Genomic DNA, 21,964 nt, shown 5'->3' on the forward strand with positions numbered 1-21,964 from the left:
TTTACTCTATTTCCCCTATAGAGTGTATGATTTCTTAGTGGAATTTAATGGCTTATGCAAACTGAAGCCTATGTGAGTTACAAAAAGGGATTTAGTCTTCAAAAACTAGTCAAAAAAATGTTGTTCCCACAAATGCTAATTACACTTACTGGGAAAACAGTTGTGTCTGACCTTGAGGGACTCAGCTTGGGCTTTGCATCACTTGGGGCAACCAGAAGCCATAAAAGACATCTGATTTGTATCTCTTCTGCTTCAACAGATCTTGTGTAGTGTAAACAGTATGGAGCTTGATAACTTCAGTTATTTTCCCTTTGAGGGTATTGCTCAGGAAAGGGGGAGAGGAAAACGTCTTGTCTTGTATGATATATTGACAAAATTTAATCGCTCACACTTCAGAAGAATCCAGGATATGGGTTAATAACCACTCTGAGTCCCAGCTGCAGGGATCATTCCTTGCTAAGACTCAGACTAACTGTAGAGGAAGAAAAAGGAACACCGCATGCTTTTCCAGCAGTATGTGAAGTTGTCCCTCAGGCTAAGGAATCCAATAGGCTCTTGTATTCAAATCTTTACCTGCCTACTGATAGTCTGATCGTATTCAAGTATACTAAAAAAAAAAGTCAGTCTGAGTTCAATGGGCTTACTCTGTGCATATCACATGCTAAGATTCCAGCATAGAAGCCACCTTCTCCAAGTTTCTTTCTGAGTAGCGTTTGGAAGCACATGTTTTTAAAATTGCTATTTCCTCTTTAGGAGCAGATTTTGCACAAATAAAGTGTAGCCATAACTCTCTCCTCGGCTAATTATCCATGCAAACTATTAAGCAGGCCATTAAAAATTAAGCATACCTTCAAAGAATCATCCTTTGTTGCTTCAGTCTTCCTGGCCTTACAACTCCAGTCAGGCTATAGATTAACATGTGACCCCAAAATTTTGGGTCCCCTCCAGACTGATGCCAAAGTTTTGTGCTACTTTTGTGCCGCCAATCCTACATTTTGTGCTGCTCCCAAACTGAGTAATTGACACTCAAACTGGGGCCAAAAGTATACCTCAAAATACATTACTGTATGTTCACATTAGCAGCTTAGAACACAGTGAGGTAATTTCCCCCACACTACATTTCAGGCCACATTTGCATGGTGGTGGTGGTCACATCAGAGATGTTTGTCACATCAGAGATGGGGCAGATATGTTTTCACCCAACATGGATGATGTTTTGGGTTCCCTAGCTGTTGCAACTCCCTCAGAACTCACATTAAGCTGTCACCTGTGCATGTGTGACAGCTGCTAGCATAGCTGTCAACTTTTCCCTTTTCTTGCGAGGAATCCTATTCGGAATAAGGGAATTTCCCTTTAAAAAGGGAAATGTCGATAGCTATGGCTGCTAGAGTATTTCACATTACTGCTTGCTTCTCATTCAGTTTTCTAGCTGGATTAAAGCTGGTTTGAGATAAAACATATCAAACAACATTATTTGTTAATAAACTACAGGATTGATATAAATTGTGGGGAATGTGTGAATGCAGCTTCAAAAACTAGCAGTTCGAATGCACTGCTGATGTGAACAAAGCTACTTAAATTGTACTCCCACTACCTTCCAGCATGTGTCAGACAACAAAGCCTTGTAGAAACTTAAAGACTTTTGTGGGCTTTTGTGGACTTCAGATGTACTTTATGCAGTGTTTTTTTCGGGGGGGGGGAAACGACGCAGGGGTATGCATACCCCTAAACATTTTGTAAATCTTTGAACTTTTGTCCATTTACTGTATTTATTTTTCCAAATTTGAACTATAAAGTGGTGATTTTCTTGAGTCAAAATGAGAGTACCCCTAAACATTTTCTTTTAGAAAAAAAACACTGACTTTATGAAGTTTTATCCTGAGTTACAGGTAGGGTGTGTTTGTGTGTGTGTGTGTGTGTGTGTACACACACATACACACATCTCTGTGAGATTTTCTGGATGGAGATCGTAAACAGTGACGTCAGAGGAAAACAGAAATCATTCCCCACACCTTTCTGAAAACAGTGACTAAGAGGCTGTCACAAAATGCAAGATTCAGGCAGTTCCACTATTGTTGAATGCTGGGCAGTTTTCTTTTCACAGTTTTACATATACAATTCTGCACTGTACGTAGGATTCAAACTTATGCAGGAAATTCCCATTCAAATTTGATGCTAAATGCTTGGTCATTAGAGTTCTTTATCAGTAACCCTTTCATTGCTTCCAGAAGTACCCAACTGTCGTGAGTTTGTCAGGAGTTTGTGGAGGTATGATGGAGAGTGTGGTCTGACCCTGAAGAGTGGGAGGAGCTTGAGGAGTGAAAGCTAGAGGATGCTGGAGAGGGTCCAAGTAGGGTGGTGGTCATGGATTCTGAATCCCAAGAGACATCTGATCCATTAGAGGGTCCCAATTGGTTAGGGGGTTGAAAGCTGCCCTTTGAGAGTTGCTCATGGAAGCTCTCAGAAGTCTCTCCTGTTACCACTGGGACGGGCACCTCCTTAGCTTCTGCTGCTGAGGGGCACCCTCCAGTGCCTCCCCCTTCAGGGAAGGGAGCTGGGGGTAAATATGATGCCAAGCTGGCACCGTCCTCATCTCTGTCACATAGAACACAGGGACATCAGTGTGCAGAAACCTCAGCTAGCCAGCCCATGAGAAGGAATGCCCATTTGCTTGCCACGATAAAGGATGTGCAGCGGGCATTCCTTCATTTAAAAGGAAGGTGTAGGGAGCTTGTTGCTTGTTGGTTCAATGTCTTAGCTCTTGCCTAGCAATGCCTTTGACTTCTCATGTAACTTCTGATCCTTGCAACTTGTCACTTTCCTTGTGTACCATTCTAATCTCAAAATAAAAGCAGGAGAACAACCTTGCAAGGTGTTACGCTTTTTTGTTTCTGGTTTGGTGAGGGGGCGATACACACCAAATTCACCCTTTCCAGCTCCTTTTAGCCACTCTTCTTAAGTGCTTTTGGTTTTCAGTTTAAGATCTCTTAAAAAATATTGAAGATAAGATCTCAACATTCTGATTTGTAGTGAGCCCAAGGTGCTTTTTCAAAAAAGTTTTGTAACCAAAGAATTGTGCAAGATTACTTGTACAAGGCAATAGGCTATGTCATTGCTACTCAAAGTGGTGATCCATGGACCAGTGATGGTTCAGGAGGCATTGGTTGCCGGTCCACAACTCCATTGCTGCCCTGGCTGGATGGGACACTTCAGGGACCAAATATGATACTAGTCCCTGGCATATTGGGGTTGGGGGAAATGCCAGTCCACCACATCAGATAGTCCAGTGCTTCTCAAACCATGTGTCTTTTCATACATACCCTCTAAAATGTATCACAGAGGAGCTACTTTATTCCACAAGATTGCTTGTGTTCGTAAACTAGAAAACATTTTGGGATGTGTAAACAAACTGTTCATTATATAGCAATGTTGAGGACTTCCCAAATAATTCATTATAACCAGATTTGATACAATTCTTGTTGTTGAATTTTGTAGAAGGGCAGTCATCCCCATTAACTATATGCTTTTATTAATTTGTCAGATATGGAATCAACAATTGCAACAGAACACTATAAGTTCAAAATCTGGATCTTAATTGTATAGGAAGAAAGTGACTATGTGAAAGTGAGATAGAAAAGAGAAATTTAGATACATGTTATTTGGGAGTTGGGGAACTGAACTGGAACAGTTCATTCTGATTAATGTATACTTATGGAATTGTATAATACAGTTGTCAGGGGTTCAGGGACAGAGGCACAGGGTAGGGAGGAGATGGAGAGCGATGGGGATGAATCCCAGGACAGCGAGGAAGAGGATGACAATGACTCGAGATTCCATGAGTCTTTCCAGCGAATCAGAGGATTCCCAGAAGGGGGCGCCAGTGGTCAAGGCCAGGGGAGCCGCAGGGGGGACGTGTCAGGAACAGGGGGCCAGCGGGGGATCCCAAAGTGGCAGCTGGGCGTCAGGACCAGCCTCCCCGCCAGAGTGCAGCGAAGGGAGTGGAGGTTCCAGTGTATCAGGGGAAGCAGCTCCAGCAGCAGAGAAGGGAGGGAGGTCGGAGCAAGCCACCCTCCCGGAAGGGGAGGGGAGTAGTGAAGGGAGTAGTGTAACTGTCAAAAGGAAAGTTAGAGGATGGGCGCGCGCGCCAAGTTCAAATGTAGAGGCGCGCGGAAGTACAGGGAGCCCGGAGGAAGGGCCAGGTCCTAAAGCCCGCAGGAGGGGGGAAGAGCAGTCGGTGGATAGCGCGTCAGGGGAATCCAGGAGGGGCGAAACCCCGGCGGGCAGGAAGACCCTGAGGAAAAGGAAAGAGAAAGAGGTGGAGCAGCGCAAGGCTCTTAAACTGGTGCAGGGGAGGGACTGACTCAGAGGGGACTTCAACGGTCTAAGCGTACAGACGTGAGGCTGCGCGCCTCGGATATGAAGCAAACAATGAACTGCAATAAACACTTTTGTATATAAGAAGAGATTGGCGTTGGTCTTTTGTGAGCTGAGACCTGAGGCAGCCTTGACAACAGTATTCTTAAAATTAGTGAAATCTGCATACTTATATAATCAACTGAAACATAGTTGTTAAATAATGTTTCCACACAGACATTATTATTATTAAATTTATTATTATTATTATTATTATTATTATTATTATTATTATTATTTTGTTTTGTAAAGTAGGTGTCTGCTGTGGGGACATTGAGAATATCCATATGGAGGAGAAGCAGGATAGGTGATAGTCTTTACTCATTGTAGTATGTTTCATAATCCTGAGTTCCCTTAAACAAGGAGTGTGCATATACAGTGGTACCTCAGGTTACAGACGCTTCAGGTTACAGACTCTGCTAACCCAGAAATAGTACCTCGGGTTAAGAACTTTGCTTCCGGATGAGAACAGAAATTGTGTGCCAGCAGCACGGTGGCAGCGGGAGGCCCTATTAGCTAAAGTGGTACTTCAGGTTAAGAACAGTTTCAGGTTAAGAACAGACCTCCAGAATGAATTAAGTTCTTAACCTGAGGTACCACAGTACAGCTTCATGCATGCTACCAAGGAATATGCCTGGCAGTAAAGGGTAGTGCACAGACACTAGCCCTGGGCCTGCTGTGACAGGAAATTGTCTTGCACAGCATGCTTCTCCTCTAGTCAACACAGTAAACTGTCAGATTGGACAACAGTGGGAAGGATGTGCTAACAGGCTTCATGGGAGCCTCTTGGCCATCACCTTTAATTGCTTCAGCAGCAAGAGGCAACTAGCTTCTGCTCCTGAAGCAAGTAGGTGAGGAGAATTGGGTTCAGAAGAAATTCCTATTTCACCTGCTCTTTCTGAGCCCAGGTTTGCTTTCCCTGTTCCTTTTTAATACTGAGGAGACAGCCTCTCTTTGCTGCTGACGCAGTTGCAATGGGGGTGGCGGGGATTTGTGTTGGGAGTCCTTTATCCTTTACCCTTTTGTAAATGACAATCTTTGTAATTAGAATTTCATTGAAGACAGTGAGGTTGGTATTAAAGTATTTTAAAAATATGTAAGAATATAGGGGAAATCTTATGAAGTATATCAGTAGTAGATCCAGCTCAGCGCTCTACACCAAACAGTAGCTAGATAAGATTGCTTGGTTTCATGTGCACAGGATATGAATAATTTGGCATTTATTTATTGAAAAGTCTGCAGGTCAGGTCGCAGCTACTGTATGACTTTAATAAAAGCAACAGTTTATGAAAATGTCGCTCCTGAAATAATAACAAAGCATGAAAAACATAAGCTAAACATAAGTATAAACATAAGTATAAACTTTGGAACTGTCATGTGATGGCAAACAGATGCAGGCTTCCTCAGCCTTGTGCCCTCCAGGTTCAACTCCCATCATCCCTGACCTTTGGCCATGCTGGCTGTGGCTGATGGGACTTCTTGTCCAAAACATATGGAGGCCACCAGATTAGGGAAGGCTACATTTTACAAATGACAGCTGTATTATTTGATCATATTAGTGTCAATCAATGCTCTATTTTCATGTACAGTTGTAACACATTTCTATAAGCAATAGCATTAAAAATAGTTGCATATACCAATGTTTTTTATGCTCCCTCTTTCAGGATTTGTGGCACCAGAAGGGAAGAAGGTTGATTTTGCAAAGATTCTACTTGGTTTACGAAGTTCCTGTATCTCAAGCTTTCTGTGTTACCAGTTAACATCACTGAGAAGATTTACATATTTTGCTACTAGCCTTCTAATCTTCCCAGGGAATGCACCATGACATCAGCAGCAGTTGACAGTGGAGGCTCAGGTCTTGAGTTTGACAGCAATGGAGTACAAATTCAAGGCCAGGTCAGAAAATGATGTACAGCTTTTCTTCATGTGATCTTTGTAAATGCTAATTGTGGATACAAATGAAACATGTAATGGGAGAGGATCATGCCCTAGTTCATGCTCAGAGAGAAAAGAGAACTGTTGTGTCCGATAGATTATAGGTTTTGACTTGGGGGAATGTACCTCAGAGCATTTATTTGAATGTAAGTGCTAGATTCATTAAAATAACTTGGTATTTAGAACTGAATACCTGAAGCCATATGCGGGCTATGAGAATTACTGCAGTTTTTGAAAAACAAGAATTTGCCTACCTTGCTTCCAAGCTAAGTTGGTAATTACACACATCTGTTAAAAACATTCAAATACGTGGGCAAGGTAAAGGAATGAGCAGTGATGAAAAGCGCAGATCTGAGCTACATGTTTATCACATTGAAACTGATAGGACTTTAAATTGTGCAATTTTGGACTAAACCCTTAATGTCATTTCTAGTTATTTCTGTAATAATATATCTTGGTAAGTGCCAAAGTTCATGGAAATGATAGGCCGCTTGTTAATTAAATGCAACAATGTTTGCATACTGTGGCTCATGGTGTGTTTCTGATGAGCCTTGCTATAGTGGTTGATATATTGTATCTGTCTCTATCCCTCTCTCCACACCATTCTGCCTACAGATATACCCAAATTTATTTGTAATCCTTTAAATACATACTTTTTATTTAATATTCTATGAAAGACATCAAGTCACTAAAGGGAAAATGGAAGGGATTATTTGAATTCGGATGGCAACACTTTTTCTTACTGTGCTCTACAGGAGAACGAGCCAGTCTCTGAATATCCAGCAGTGATTGTAGAGCCAGTACCAAGTGCCAGAGTCGAACAAGGATATGCTGCACAGATCTTTGTTTATGATGATGAAACTTACCTTCTTCAAGATGTTGCAGAAGAACAGGAAATCGAGACAGAAACTGTGAAGACAGGTAAACTTCTTTTCTTACTTTTTTTTTTTGCTAAGGATGCAAACATTAATCAGCTGGTATGCATCACTACTGTTTTAATTGCACATTATGATTCCCCCTTCCATTTAATGGGAACAGCTAATGAAAAGGAGATGGGAAGGTGGCAGGTCACTTGAAGGGGAAAATTTATATATATATGCTCAACCAAGTAACATCATTATTATATCATTTTACAATGCAAGTAAATTATATGGATACAGGGTATCATTACCAAACACAGCAAAAATTGAATATGTAAGATTCATTAGTGTGATGAGGTTCCAGCTTTTTCAAAGCAATCTAAGTTTGGCAGTGCTATAGTCTTCCTCCTTTGCCATTTACCGTTTCTGCTGCAATTAGTAGATCAACTGTCATTTCCAGATCTGATTCAGGAACTATACCTTTCAAATAATTCCATAATAATACATTTAGTAGAAAATATCCTGTCTTTAGGCTTGTTGCTCTGCATATTGCACAAATGTGCTAACTTATCTTTCCTGTATAAAATCTGAATAAGCTTAGGATATGCTTTTCTTTACAGTTTGTATACTGTAGATAGCTGTAGATAGTCCAGTAGATAGCTTGCCTCTTAGGGTAAGATTTATGAGGTTTTCCTTTTACTAATGAAAACAATGGCTATCAAGCCAACAGTTCTCATTTAATCAATGCCAATATGGTTCAACCTGCTTTTGGAGGAGGGCAAGGGAAGGGGAGGTGGAAAACTAGTTGGTGTTGTTACTATAGTAGGAACTACTTCACATTCCCTTACGACACGAAATGAAAATGTCAAATATGAACTCTTAACTATGAGTGGAGATTTGCACTTCTATAAAGAAAGTGCTAAAAAGCTGTTTCCTTTGGTATCCTCAATACACCTTCATTTATGCTTTTCAATGTGTAAGCAAGACTTAAATTAATAACTCAATGTATTGTTTAAAAGCAAGGCAGTGAATTGATTAGGACTATAAACTAAACTGTAACAAGATATTTTTAATCTTTGTTGCTCTCTGATTGATTTTTAGCACTGTAAATATACTTTATGGAGAAGAAAGTTCCACTGGCATTTGTGGCTTTATTTCTATATTATGCTTCTGTTTTAAATGTGCTAAAAGACTACTGTACTCATAGAAAGTATGGCTGGCTTATAAATCTATTTTGACTTAGTACAATGAGTAAATAAATCTGCATTTATTTATTCATGAGTGAATTTATAAATGGCCAGCATTTTAAAAAATTGTGTAGCAATGTACAATAAAATTCTTATAACATCATAAAATACAAAATGAATGACCAACACAGAATCAAATTAATTCTTTATAAGTGCTTAACCAATGAAATGCAGGTGTAATGAAATATCAAAAATATAGGTACCTGCCTGATTTCAATTAGAACAGTGTTTTATAGTACTGATGCTACTATGCTAAAACTTTTTGTAGAAATGAAATGTTTAGGTTAATTTGTGATAACTTGAACAGTCAGGAAGGATTCTCCAAGTGACTTCTGTAATCTGAGTGGTGTGTAAGGTACAAGGTACTCTTTCAGGTAACTTGGATCTAGGTTGTTTAGGGATTTGTAAACTAACAGTAATACCTTGAGCTTAGCTTGGAAATGTATTGCCATTAGTAAGATTTGGATTTGTTCTAGTACAACAAAGTACCAACAATTTAATATCTGTTTAATTCCTTTCACTTAGTCGTGTGATCAGTTATGGTCTCTTGATAGAATAAAAACACGAGAATTGCTTGTTGGATCAGGCCAGTGGCCCATCTGGTCCAGCATTCAATTCTCACAGTGGCCAACCAGATGCTTATGGGAAACCAGCAAGCAGGATTCAAGCAGAAGAGCATTATTGCCTCCTGTGGTTTCCAGCATCTGGCATTCATACGCATTGCTGGTGGATCTTCACCAAAATGGCATACTCCAGATTCCACAGTTAGGTGAGATTTGTAATTTACTCAAGGTCCAGCAACAGTGGCGGACTTTGGGTATTATGGCGTCTTGTGCAAGGCCAAAATCCCACTCCCAAAGGCAGGTAAACAGGCACCCAGCTTTGAGAAGGAGGATCCAGTCAGAGCCTCATACCTCCTTCCCAAAGTCCAGTGCCTTGCTTACCAGGATTTGAGTTGGCATCGCCTTGGCTCAGCTCCTGGTGTGTGCGCACCACTCACACAATCCTAAATCCACCCCTGCTAGCAAGCCTGGTCCCAGCCAACACTCTCCTCGTCCCATCATGCAACGTGCCATGCTAATTTCAAAAATTCTCGAGACATAAAGAGGAGCTTGTGATATATGGAGAGGATGCTGCTAGAAATGAGGTAGAGAGAAAAATGGCTATATGAACTAGCCATGCACAACTCTAGATTGTGGCCTTGGACTGGAAGACAGAGGCAGCACACCTTTGAATACTAGTCATTAGGGAGCAGCAGTGGGAAAGGGCTGTGGCACTTGTGTCCTTCCCATAGGTATCTGGTTGGCTAGTGTGGGAAACAGGATGCTAGACTAGATAGGTCTTTGGTCTGATACAACAGGGTTGGCCTTTAAAATCTCTCTCTTCCCGTCCCTAAAGTTCCATCACTTTAGTTCCTGCTTTGAGGTAAGCTAGTAAGAATCCTGAAAAACTCGCTTGAAGGAAAATACTTCCTTCTATCTTTAACAGCTACTATTGTGCTTCACTTAGGTCAAATGGTGTTACCAGTTTCTTAGAGTAGATTTCTTCTGCCTGAAGCAAGGTTATAGGTTCTGACATAACTGTGGCCAGCGTTTAAAGAACTGCACACCCAAGAGAGCCTTTGAGCTTCTCAAGCAGCACTTCTGCATGCTGTATTGAAAATTTATTATGAAACTGAGAGGGAAATATCAAAAGTAGTTTGTGATATGGCATGGAGTGGGTGGCTCCTTTTCAAAGAAATACATTCCTTTGAAATACTGGGTGTGTACAAATGGTATGCTTGGGGTTTCTTTTTTTTTCTATAGTAGGTTTTCTAAAAATAATTATGTTTGAACCTTAAGTGGGTTTATAAAAGTTCTTCCAAAAGTTAAAAATGTATTTGAACATGCTGTTTTATTGTATAGAATCATAGAATAATGGAGTTGGAAGGGATCCCAAGGGTCATCTATTCCAATCCCCTGTAGTGCAGGAATCCTGTCCACAGCCATCCCTACCTAGGTGGGCTTGAACTACCAACCTTCTGGTTAACAGCCAGATGCACTGATCCACTGTGCCACTGGGGGCAATAAAGGAGTATTCTGTAGCACATGCCCAAAAGACATGTTCATATTAGAACATGGACAGTAAAAAAAATTGTGAGGCATTAAAACACAATCTGCTTTTAAGGTTTGAGAAACAATCTTTAAAAATTATATTAGTGTTTTCCCTTTTGAATACTGAACATAATCAAAGTAACGGCTTGATGCAGTGAAACATACCTGCCTACTTGAAGCTGTGGGCTTACATAGAACTGAGAATCATGAATATCTCAACAAACAGGCTGGCACCTTAAGACTAAAAGATGAGTTGAAGCTTTCATGGAAATCTTAATCAGGGAAGAATGAAGTGCTTTTGTGAGTTACAAGTATGGTTTGGAGGCAGGGGATTGTAAACATTCAGGACAGAGGGAAATGAAATGCAGAAAGCAGATGGTGAAAATTGGCATGTATCATTGATAATACATTGACACAGACATTATGACACTAATATGCCAATTAACACTTTTAGTGTGATAAAAATCCATTGTCCTGATTCAGCAATGAACTTCATGATGAATTGCAATTAATCAGATTCATGCTGCTGTTTTACTCCAGTATGGTCTCCTTAAAAATTAGTTATTAACTTTCCTGTGAAATTGAAGTGTTCCACCACTGGTTTTTTACTATTTCATTTTTGATTATGATTTGTCTTGATTTATTCTTTTGCATTCAAAGCTTTCCTGGTTAATATGAAATAATTGTGAGTAGAGCTTATTTAGAGGCTCAGAAGGCAAATATTTTTCTGACATACAAAACTTAGGCCCTTTACTTTTTTGCCATTGATATAATTGTTCCTGTCCTCTCCTCTGACTCCCTCTTTTATTTATAAGTCCTAGCAAAGAAAGTCGCAAGTTCAGGACAAGTAGTCAAGCATGTTTTTAACTTCTGTTATTTGGTTAATTTAATTTGAACATGGAAATTATTATTTGAACATTTGTTGGTTTGAGTGTAAATGAGCACACTTGATGCTTCAGTTGTTGCATAATAAATATAAATTCCAATTCTATTAGTATTTTGTGCTGAGGGCAAACTGTTATTTTAAATTCCTTTGTAGTCATCACTAATAGGAGGATGTACATATTTCTCTTAAAGAATTCAGTGGCTGTGATCCAGTGATCATGTGAGCTGAACTCAGCTCATAAAATGCTTCTACTGGAAGAAAGTGGTAGTGGGATGGCAGTTTTTGCTGTTATCCAAATGGGGAAACTTTCTTCCTAAAGTGAAGTAAATGTAGTTTGCAGCTTCTTGGAAAATGTCTTAAGTAAGGATATTCTAGCGTTTGGCTTCCTATTTGGGGAGGCGTTCATATGGAATGCAACTCTCTGCTTTCTCATTAATTGTGCCAGAATTGGTGTCAATTTGATATTTTCAGAGCAATGAGATGGGAGTGGTGACTTATTTTTGGGATGCCATTCTTCTCCTGTGTTTTTCACATTGCATCAGAAATCCTCCCTGTGGCATAAACAAACTTTTACCTTTATAAATGAATATTATTGCCACAGGGAGGTAGAAGACCTGCATGAATAATGGAAATCTAAAGCAAGAGCACCTTCTTTAGTTACCTCATGATGGGGGAATAAAATTGATCCAGAACAGTGTTGGTATGTATAGCTTTTTGGTAATATTATACATAAATGAATAATGCATTTTTAAATCAGGGGTGGTATCGCTCTAGAAAAGCCCTTAATCCCTTTTAGTAAAAAGTGTTAACTTGTATATTCTAAAAGAAACTTCTTTCTTTTTCAGATTACTACTTATACCACTGTTATGGAAAGCTAATCTTATAACTACTTCAGACTTTCATTTGTTTGCCACTTACATAAACACAAATTTCAAATATCTTCCTCTTTCAAATATCTTCCTCTTTAAACTTTCTGTTTAAAAATAACAATGATTTTATGGCTGATGTAAATAACTGGTTGCCATCTGCAACATCAAGTAGTGGATAGTTTACTGTATTATGTTTATCTATCAGGATCCTACTCTAAAGAATCTTTCAGGTTAATTTTTGGACTGCTGGTGAAATATGTGATTTAAACCCTTTAATCTGGAAATCTTGCTCTTCATGCTAATTTTGTTTCTTCACAGTCAAGATTTTTAAAATAGCATTACAAAAATATGTTTGTACCCTTGATCCTTGGGGGCTCTCAGAGAGCTCACTGCTGCATCAGTTCTCCCTGCCTCTTGTTTCTGTACCATGGTAAACCAAGGTTTGGCTTAAAGTGTTTTTCAAAGTCAGACTAGTGGTTAACCTGTCTCCTTCATCAGGAGCTGTAGCCAAGGTTTCTTCAGTCACAAAACCTGGGTTTCTCAGTGTTTGTAAAAAGCAAAAAGGAGGAAAGGGTTCTGACCTCCCTTTGTCTCCTCAGCCTGGTCCTCGGACCCTTGTTGGCATAAAAGAGTCCACGAGAATATCCTTGCAGAGTTTTATTCTTAAAAGACTTTGTGCAAAACACGACTGAATAACTATACACACCAGCACTAACCAACCAACCAACCAACCAACCAACCCAAACACCAGCCTCAGCACAAACTAACATTTCTCACTTATATATACAACCTGCTGCAGGCCGCTGAGTCATGCTGACCCAGCTTTATTCGCATTAAAGAAACAGCGGCCATTTCAGCCGTGACAGGATTTGACAACACACTAACCCAAACCTAGGTTAGTTGTCATGCTGTGCTAAGTTACAAGGACCAGGGAGGACAAAGTAACTGCCCCTTCCTCCCTGGAAGAGCACATGTTCTCACTAAGCCATAGTTTGGCTTAGCTTTATGTGTGAATAGCACACCTGGGTGTGCTAATGCAACTGAATTAGTTTATTATTTATTAAATCTATATCCTGCCCTTTCTCTCAGATGGGTCCAGGGCTGCAAACAATAAAGAAATAAAGACACTGGACTCGCTATCTTGATGACTGAAAAATTTTCAGTAAGCTGGAGTTCATGTCTCCAATTCTGGCCTCAGCTCTACCAAGCCACATTAGCACCAAATTTGTGCTGTTCAACTGCAACAGTCCTTCTGCATGTTACTGAACACTTAAAAGTGTAGAACCAAATGGGATGGGACCATAAGGGAATATAGCATCTTCCCAGTTTTTGTTGGTATAGATCTGTGGGTATTGCATCCTGTCTGCAGACAAACAACGGCTCCCTCAGCCTATAGAGCGAGATGAGTGTGCAACCCCAGAGTCCGTGACTGGACCTAACAGTCAGGGGGTACCTTTACCTTTACACCCCTGATTTAATCCTAATAAATAGAAGCAGACAGCAGTACTGATAGCAGCAGTGTGTATATAACCTCATAGCCTATGTTTTCTCTGAAATGTCATACTGATTTCAGTATCTTTCAGATAAATGTGATTTGGATCGCAGCTATCATCTGCTCTTGAGTTCTACTTGTTGCCGAATTTTGAGAAGTGGTTTTGTTTATTGAATGTCTATTAGTTATAATAGTTTGCCCTCTAATTTGGTTGTGATGTGCTTATGGCACATTGTTTATAGTACAATACATGCTTATAAGAACATAGTTTAAAGAAAAGAAATTGTGGGATAACCAATCACTTCCATTTCTGCCTGCATATTGCTGCTTGAAACTGGATCACAGAGAAGTTTGCCATTTGCAAGACAATTACTTGCATCCTAACGGACAAGGTGGGATTCATCAAGGGCAGTTTGACAACTTATGCAAGGCCTCTGAAATGGAAGGGGGTGCGGAAATGATATTCCTCCTCTTTGGCAGCTCTGCTTATGAATAAACTTTGACCTTAAGGAAAACTACACAATGTGGTTGAGATCAGGGCAGCAGTTGCTCCGTTGACAGGACCGAATGCATTTCAAGCAAATCCGGTCGGGTTGTCCAAAAAGACTTCGGGTGCCTTTGCCCTCTAATTTCAGAAGTCCTTTTAAGGCGGCCTTTTCGGGACTCCGCAGGAACCAATGCAAGGCTGCTCATCTCACCGGAGAGAACACGGGGCGCTATCTCCATTCCTCAAGCGGTACCTTGGAGAAAGAGAGAGAGGCGTCGTTCAGCCCGGAGGGGGACGCGCGGGAGGCTGGCGAAGAAGTGGCAGAACGAAAAGCGGCTCTGGAGGCGGCGTCGATTGCCTTGAGCCACGGGCACCTCCTTTCTGTTGGCATCCCTGACACCTAGTTGCATGGAAGATAACGGAAGAGGCGAGAGATTTTGCCTTCCTCCAGCTGGACCGACTGAAGTAGGATCCCTCCGACCCAAGAAGAACGGCATCTCGTCGTGACTGCGGCGACCGCCTCCTGTCCCTGCTGTAGAATGGGAGAGCAGAAGAGGGAGGAGGGCGAGAGGGAGAGCGAGCGAGCGCCCGCCCGCCACTTCCTGTCTGCGAGGCTGGCGGCGGAAGGATCGTGTGCGCCCCGCTAGAGGAGGAAGCGCTGCTGCTGCTGCTTCGCCGCCGCCGTTGTTGCCGCTACACGCGCGGGGGGAGGGAAGGAAGGAAGCCGAGCGGAACCTTTTGCGTGGTTGGCTGGCCGGGCGCGGGAACGAGCGCGCGGAGATAGATCCGGCCGAGGCGCCCGTCGGGTTGGCTCGGCTCTTAACGCGTTCGGGGCGGGCGGGAGCGCGCACGCAGGCGCGCGCCGGCCAGCCGCGGGGGCCCGCGCGCGCGCGCGGCCGAGCGCCAGGGAGCCCCTGCGGGTCAATGCGAAGCCGCCGCCGCCGCCGCTCGCTCCAGCGGCATAAACATGGCGACTTCCCTGCATGAGGGGCCCACGAACCAGCTCGACCTGCTCATCCGCGCCGGTAAGCGGCGCCGCGAAATGGCGGGGCGGGAGCGGGGTGCTTGGTAGAAGAGAAGGGAGGCGCTGGGGGTGGGGGGGGAGAGAGAAGCGAAGGGCGGGTGATGCGGAGGGAGGCGCGCACGCCGCTCGCTCGCTCTTCCCGGGGGCGGCACTGGCGCCGGAGTAATGGAGGAGGAGGGCGAATCCAGGAAGTGATCACCTTGGCGTGCTGGGCGCGTTAGCAACCTGACCGCGCTGCGCCCGGGGCGAGCGGGCAGCGGTTGCGGGCGGCGTGCTTTGGCCGCTGCTGTTGCGGCGCTGCCGCCGCGCTTCTTTTTGCAGCCCGGGACCAGGAAGAGCGTGTGGCGATTGTTGCGCTTGTCCTCCTGCCAAGCAGCAAGCCACGCCGCGCTTCCCGAGCAGGGAGAGGCGGCTCCCCTTGCAGCGCCTTTCCTTCCCGGTCCCCAGCAATTGTTTCCTTGCGCCGAGGTGCCTCTGGCGGGTGCAGGAGCCACGACGGGCTCAAGGTCCTCATTTTTTGGGGAGGCGCTTCTTGCCCTCTAAACTTTGCTTTGCGCTGGGAAGGGTGTGGGAGCAGCCGGGGCCGGGGGGAGACGGGGGCATCGGTACTGCTGCTGCTGTTCCAGGGGCGAACGGCATGTGCCGCCTCCAGCGAGGATATTTAGCTCATTTTCTCCCCCCCCCCTTCAACCACCATAGCGGAAGCGCCGAGCTCCCTCAGGAGCCCCTGTGCGCGGGGTGGGGGGGAGGGAGTGACGGGCCTGGCCGGCCAATCAACTGTCAAGAATGTTCGAAATCAGAATGCTACCGTCTTTAATGGGCGGGGCTAGGCTCCTTCAAGCCAGTAGCAGCGAGGGAGAGGTTGAGTGGCAGCGCTTTCTGGCTCTGACAATGCGAGCACGGAATTGGAGGGAAGAGGAAGGATTGTAAATACGGAAGCGAGGGCGGGGCTGGTGTGAGCGCGGAGGGGGGGGGGGAGGAGCAGAGGAGAGTCGCAGTGGGGTTTACAGCGTTCATAAATGTCCTGCGCAGGAAGCGCTGATCTTCCTGGATCTGATAACAGGTAACGGGGATTTTTTGCACATTTAGGACCAGAACGTTCTTGCCTCTTAATTTATTACCCGTCGTTGATGATACAGAGAGAGCTTCAGCACTACCCCAAGTAGCTTTTGTGACTGCATTTCCACTAACCACTGCTTTTCGCACAAGTTTTAATTGAGTTTCTAGCAATAACACCACAAAATTTCATACTGTTGTGCGAAGGACAAGTGTTGGGTGTAAAGGTTTTGTTATCCCAACATAAAAAATTATTATTCGAACACTATGGTCCTCCAAATAACCTCAAAGCTGTGGTTATTAATACTTTTTTAGCTGTATTGTTTTATGGATCCATTTCATTGGAATGAGATTAAAAAGGGTGAAGTGTAGGTGAATTTCAAGGATGTACAGGCCATTGTTTTTTCTTTGCCTTCTTCAGCTACTTTTTGTGTATCTTATTTAGTCAGGAGACTCTTCCTGTGAGGCAGTGTGGATATGTTCGTCTCCTATTTCATGTGCATGCTAGTGTTGAGGACACCAACAACATTGGTGTTCAGTAGAAGTAGTTTTCTGTTCTGGCTGGCTGGGGGTTTATGTCTGTGCACTGCTGTTTGCTACTGTGGTTCCTTTGTAGCATGAGGATACTGTACACGTAAATGGTGTTTTTTTAATCAAAGGTAGATGTGGTCTTTTCAATGCCCTCCCCCTGGCTTGGTTTCCAAGTGTATCCTCATTCTGCATACCCAGTTGCTACTACAGAGAAATATATAGTTACTTGCCTGCTGTTTCACTTTGCTTTTTGTCGCAGATAAGCTACTTCTACTATGATGTTACAGAACATTTATAAATATTTTGAACACTAACGGGGAAAATTCAGTGTACAGAATGATGTAGCTTCCACAATGGAAATGACTGGTTACTTGGACTGGAGAAATCTTACGCTAGATCTAGATATAAAGGAGTTGTGTGCTGTTATAATGAAAGAGCTGCAATCTCTTCGAAGGAAAGAGAGAGAGGGAGGGAGGGAGGTGGAAAGAGAGAGGAGGAGGAGGACGCAGGGAATAGAGGGAATGAGAATGAAGAAAGGTAGCCTGGGGGTGGAATCTTTGCATAGAATGGTACAGGGATACTTGCCTATGGATGGGGGTTGGGAAGCAAGCTAGGGAACAAAGACCCAGGAGTGGGGTAGGGTTTTATTTTCTATATTTGAAATAATCAGCCAAATAGTGGCTTCAGGGCTCTAGAACTTATTAATATGGCTTTCTAAAGCAGTTAGTTGACGATATTGTGTTCTACCTGCTTTATAAACATGTGTGTCTCTTAGGAAGTTGAAATTCTGGCCATAAATATTAGTGAAGAGATTTTATCTCACTAAAGTTCGTTCACAGCTTAAAATGCACCTGGTGTATGATGTAATATGGACTAGATATTACTGACCTATGTGCTGCCTATCCCCAAATACCCAAGAACACACTAAATTTGTGCTGAGAACCACACTGGCAGTAGTTTAATAGCAGAATCCAAGCTCCTGGAAAAGCCATGAATTGGACAAGCCTGCACTCAAATGCTCTTGTGCCACCTAGCAAATTTATGGCTGTTGAATGATTTGTATAGAATTTGTGCTGTGTCTTTTTTCCGATGTGGGCTCTAACTCCACTGCTTACTGAATCGATCAGTTTGATCTGGTGTGTCTGCTGGTTACCTATAACTTGGGAGTACATATTCACAGGTTTGGAGCTCAAGTGAGGGACTTGGACTATAGCTTCACCCAGGAGCAGAAATCGAACTAGTGTTACCTACTTCCTAATGCAGCACCCTTGACCACGAGCCACCCCATAGAGCAGAGATTCTTCATTCTGCACATGCCCGTTTCTGTTTTCAGTTACCACCATGTCACTTCCTGCCTCCAGTCCCTCCTACTGCAAAATAGTTACTACTGTAACAAGAGCCTATGCAGATAAATTGTGAATTGTACAGAAACATTGTCTTTGGACAGATGTTAAAGCTCAGAATAGGGAATGGTGCCATCTACTGGGGAGCAGGATTTGAACAAGTCTCCCAGTTCCTAATGCAATATCCATGGAGCTGAAGCATGGGGCTAATTGTCATGAAGGAGTAGTTGCTCTTTATATTTACCAACCTGACAAGTTAGGGTTGGGAGAAGGAACTGGTTGAACATTTGTAGACATAATTGTTGCACTGCCTGTGCTAGTAACTGGTGCCTTCTGTACAGCAGGTGTGGCTTTGCTGAAATGCCCTTGCAGGTCTAATGGAAAGCCCGGTAGAGGCCTGGTTTCCTAGCCATTTATGTAATTGCTGTGGATTTAGAAGATGTATTTCCTATTGCATGTAACCCTGGGGAATGTTTCAACAAATATGTCCTTGGGTGATACTCATAGAAATTAATGAGCTTCATGAGTAAAACTTAGTTGAATTCCATCCATGATACTGAGTTTCTACTAAGTAAAGTTGCTTTGGCATGACAAGAAGATATGAATGCCAGTGTAACAAAGTGATACTACTGCACGCACTCTGAGATATCAAAATCAAGAGTAAAAATGCTATGAATACTGAAAGGTTTAATAGAATAAACTCATACTCAATTTTAAGATAAAGCTGTATATTTTAAAAAATCTGAGTATTTTTGCTATACGTGGAAAAGCTGTCATAAGACAGGAACTACAGGTCTATGCTTTTCTATGGAATACTTGTATTACGTCAGAAATAACACCTGCAGGTCCAGCTGGGCAAACAATATCTGTGCATCTCCCTCCTTGCTCTTCCTCTTCAAATGTTCCACTGTTATTTCATGTTTTTGTCCAGCTTTCCACATTTCTAGATAAATATGAAAAAAAATATTACCACCATATCTGGACATATGTGGCACCGGTGGAACACTTGGAATATTTATGGACATCAGTTTGATTATATCACAGTGATGCTGTGCAGATGTGTGTTTTGTACATTATCATTGGAGAGTATGGTATAATACTACTGGCTGGCAGCAAGAATGATTGATGACTGTACCAGGAGTGATCCAAAGGCAGGGTGTGGTGGGTGGATGAGCAGTAGACCACAGCCTATCAAGTGATTTAATTGCATAAAAAGCTGCATTTGGTAGGATTTTTATTTATTTATGGTAGTTACATACCACTTTTCAGGTACATCTTTCAAAGCAGTTTACATAAGAGCATTACACCAAGAAGCATCAATTTTTAAACAAAAGTTACAATAAAATGGAAATGACGTCTGTTTGTTTAGATTAGAATAAGCTGTAACTGCTGCTTCTTTACTCCCCTCTGGGCAAAATGGTCCTTCAGAATCTCTTCCAGTGACAGTTGGAGGAGGAGGGACACCACTGAGAAGCTGGGTGATGGCGGCTCACCAGGTTGTTCTTAACAGTTGTGATTTATTCCATGTTTGAATGAAGTCCCATAGCTTCATTCAACTAAATCAACTAAAATAAACTAAAATAACAAGTATTGGAGATTTGAAACATTGCACTGATTTGGAAAAATAAATTCTTAAAGATATTTAACTTGAGTTGAAGCTAAGAGCAAGTTGTCAACTTAATTTTTTTTAAAAATGTTTATTGGACCTTGGAGATGCCTTCTGAATAATGCCACCTTTTAAAAAATAAAAAATAAAAACATTATTTGAACAACAAGTTCTCTACAGGAAGGGTCAGCCTAGGGCTTAGGCTTTGTTTTCAGAAAACAAGTCTATATTCTTATAGCTCTTCTATGTCTGCTTCAGTTGTGATACTCTGTTACTAATTCTATAAAACATGTTCTTGCCAGGTGAGGTATTCGCTAGCTTTTCACAAGTACAGTAGTTCATAATTACCTCATTGCTGGGGAACTTTTAATAGGAAGGTGGAGCACTTTTGGTTCTCCAATTGTTGCTGGACTACAATATTCATTCTGGGAGTTGGTAACAATATATGGAGGGCCACAGGTTCTCCTCCCTTGCTTTAAGGTGTAACCTATAAGAGTGAGGGTCAGATAGTAGTCTGAGCTGAGCTGAGAGCCTGAGCTGTAAACAAGGAAGTTCACTGTTCAGGTTTTGTGTTCTTGCCTAATGCTACCTAGTGAACAAAATGGGTAGGTTATTTTGGACAATTTGGGGAGTGGGGCGAAACTTGCTGCTTCCCAGAGCTCTGATGGAGTGGGCACTATTTTTCTTTTCTAAAACACGCCAAGAGATGCAGCACTTTTTTTTTTGTTGAGGATGCGATGGGTGAGTGGGGGAATTTGCTGCTGCCGGTGGCTGTCAGGAGAAGATATGCTCATCAGTGAATTAAGCCCCTCCCCACACTTGCCAGTGCTTTTTGTCTTGCTCATACCCATGAAATTCTGCTTAAGTATTAGACCCCAGAAATAGGCTTTTGAGTAGCTCTCCCGTGTTAAGAGAAAGAGCACAAAGGTGTTATGTTCCCTTTCCACGACTTCCAGTCTATGCTGTCACTCTTCTCACTCTGTTAGAGTCTGCAGATAAATTTCTGCAAGTTTCCAGATTGTGTGCAGAATTTGGCTTTGTTGGTGCAGTTTGTCTGTTTTTATTGTGGTTGGGTGTACTACACCTGATTTTCAATTTTTACACAAATTGTTTGCCAGTGCTTCAAACTGCCTGGGTCAGTATAGTTTGAGGATGTGTATATTGGAGAATTTGTACTATAGTTTAGTTTTGAATGTTTTATAATGTTAAGTCTTCCTGTTCTCTCTTCTTGAAGACGCTTTAGAAAGGAGCGGGAGGGAATGGAATTGTGCATGTGCTAAATTTGATGGCAATTAACTTCAAGGTTGGTTGATTTCCACATATTTTACAGTTAATTGCAGTTTATTCCTTTGTACGCTGTCTTACATTTAGTAATAGCTGCTGCTTAGAGAAAGACTAAAAGCAATCTGAAGGTGAACCTCTTTCTTAGTGCAGTATCTGAGAAGTAACCCATAGCATGTGCCTAAAGCCCTATCTCATTCCCAAACCCTACAGTAGAAATGGTAGGTTTTATGAAGCATTGCAGTGTACAGGCTAATGGATGTCTTTGTCTGGGACTAAGGGCACTGTACTTGAGAGATCTTTTGCTTTCCCATTTCTTGCTAATTAGCTCTGGATGCACAGGGTAATTGATTAATAATTACTGTGGTACTTACAAAAATACTTTATAACCTTTGCAAGCGCCCGGTTTTAAAGATGGGGACTCAAGCAGCGCCATGTCCCTTGTTACCAGCAAGCTTAATAGGTGTGCTGGAGTTACGTTTTCAGGTCCCACAGTCAGGCTGTGGCATTTATCTGATGACTTAGACATGTATTCCTGGTCTCCCCCCCACCCCCTTTATTATTGTTATGTGTTTTTCCAAGCCTTTCCTGTCGGTAGTGCTACGGCCTGATTCACACAGCCAGTTTTCCTTATTAGTGGCGGCTGGGTCATGTGGTGAGCTCTTTTGAAAAAAAGGTTGTTGCTATTTTTGCAATGTCAAGCAGCCACCCATATGTGTGAATTGGGTCTTGGTGACTGAAGCATTTTTTAAAAATGTTCTTCCTCTTCCCTAATTTAATTTTGAATATTGAAGTAACTGGATAGCTTTCAGGAACTTCCAGTGAAGAAACCGTGGTTTGA

General features: G+C 42.3%; 1 protein-coding gene across 2 annotated transcripts in view; it reads left to right on the forward strand.

Moving 5' to 3' along the window:
* Positions 1 to 21,964, forward strand: part of ELF2 (E74 like ETS transcription factor 2) — a 39,953-nt gene that overhangs the window by 8,513 nt on the left and 9,476 nt on the right. Inside the window, exons 2-3 of one of the 2 annotated variants that reach the window (XM_081021975.1) lie at positions 6,078 to 6,309; positions 7,104 to 7,269. In XM_081021975.1, the coding sequence (XP_080878101.1) occupies positions 6,235 to 6,309; positions 7,104 to 7,269 (241 nt within the window). In that variant the 5' untranslated portion in view covers positions 6,078 to 6,234. Of the gene's footprint in view, positions 1 to 6,077; positions 6,310 to 7,103; positions 7,270 to 15,161; positions 15,308 to 21,964 lie in introns of those variants that run through there. The other variant, XM_081021976.1, reaches the window with a different exon arrangement.

The sequence above is a fragment of the Podarcis pityusensis genome (genome assembly GCF_964106645.2).
Source record: "Podarcis pityusensis genome assembly, chromosome: 9".
In the NCBI taxonomy this organism is placed as follows: domain Eukaryota; kingdom Metazoa; phylum Chordata; class Lepidosauria; order Squamata; family Lacertidae; genus Podarcis; species Podarcis pityusensis.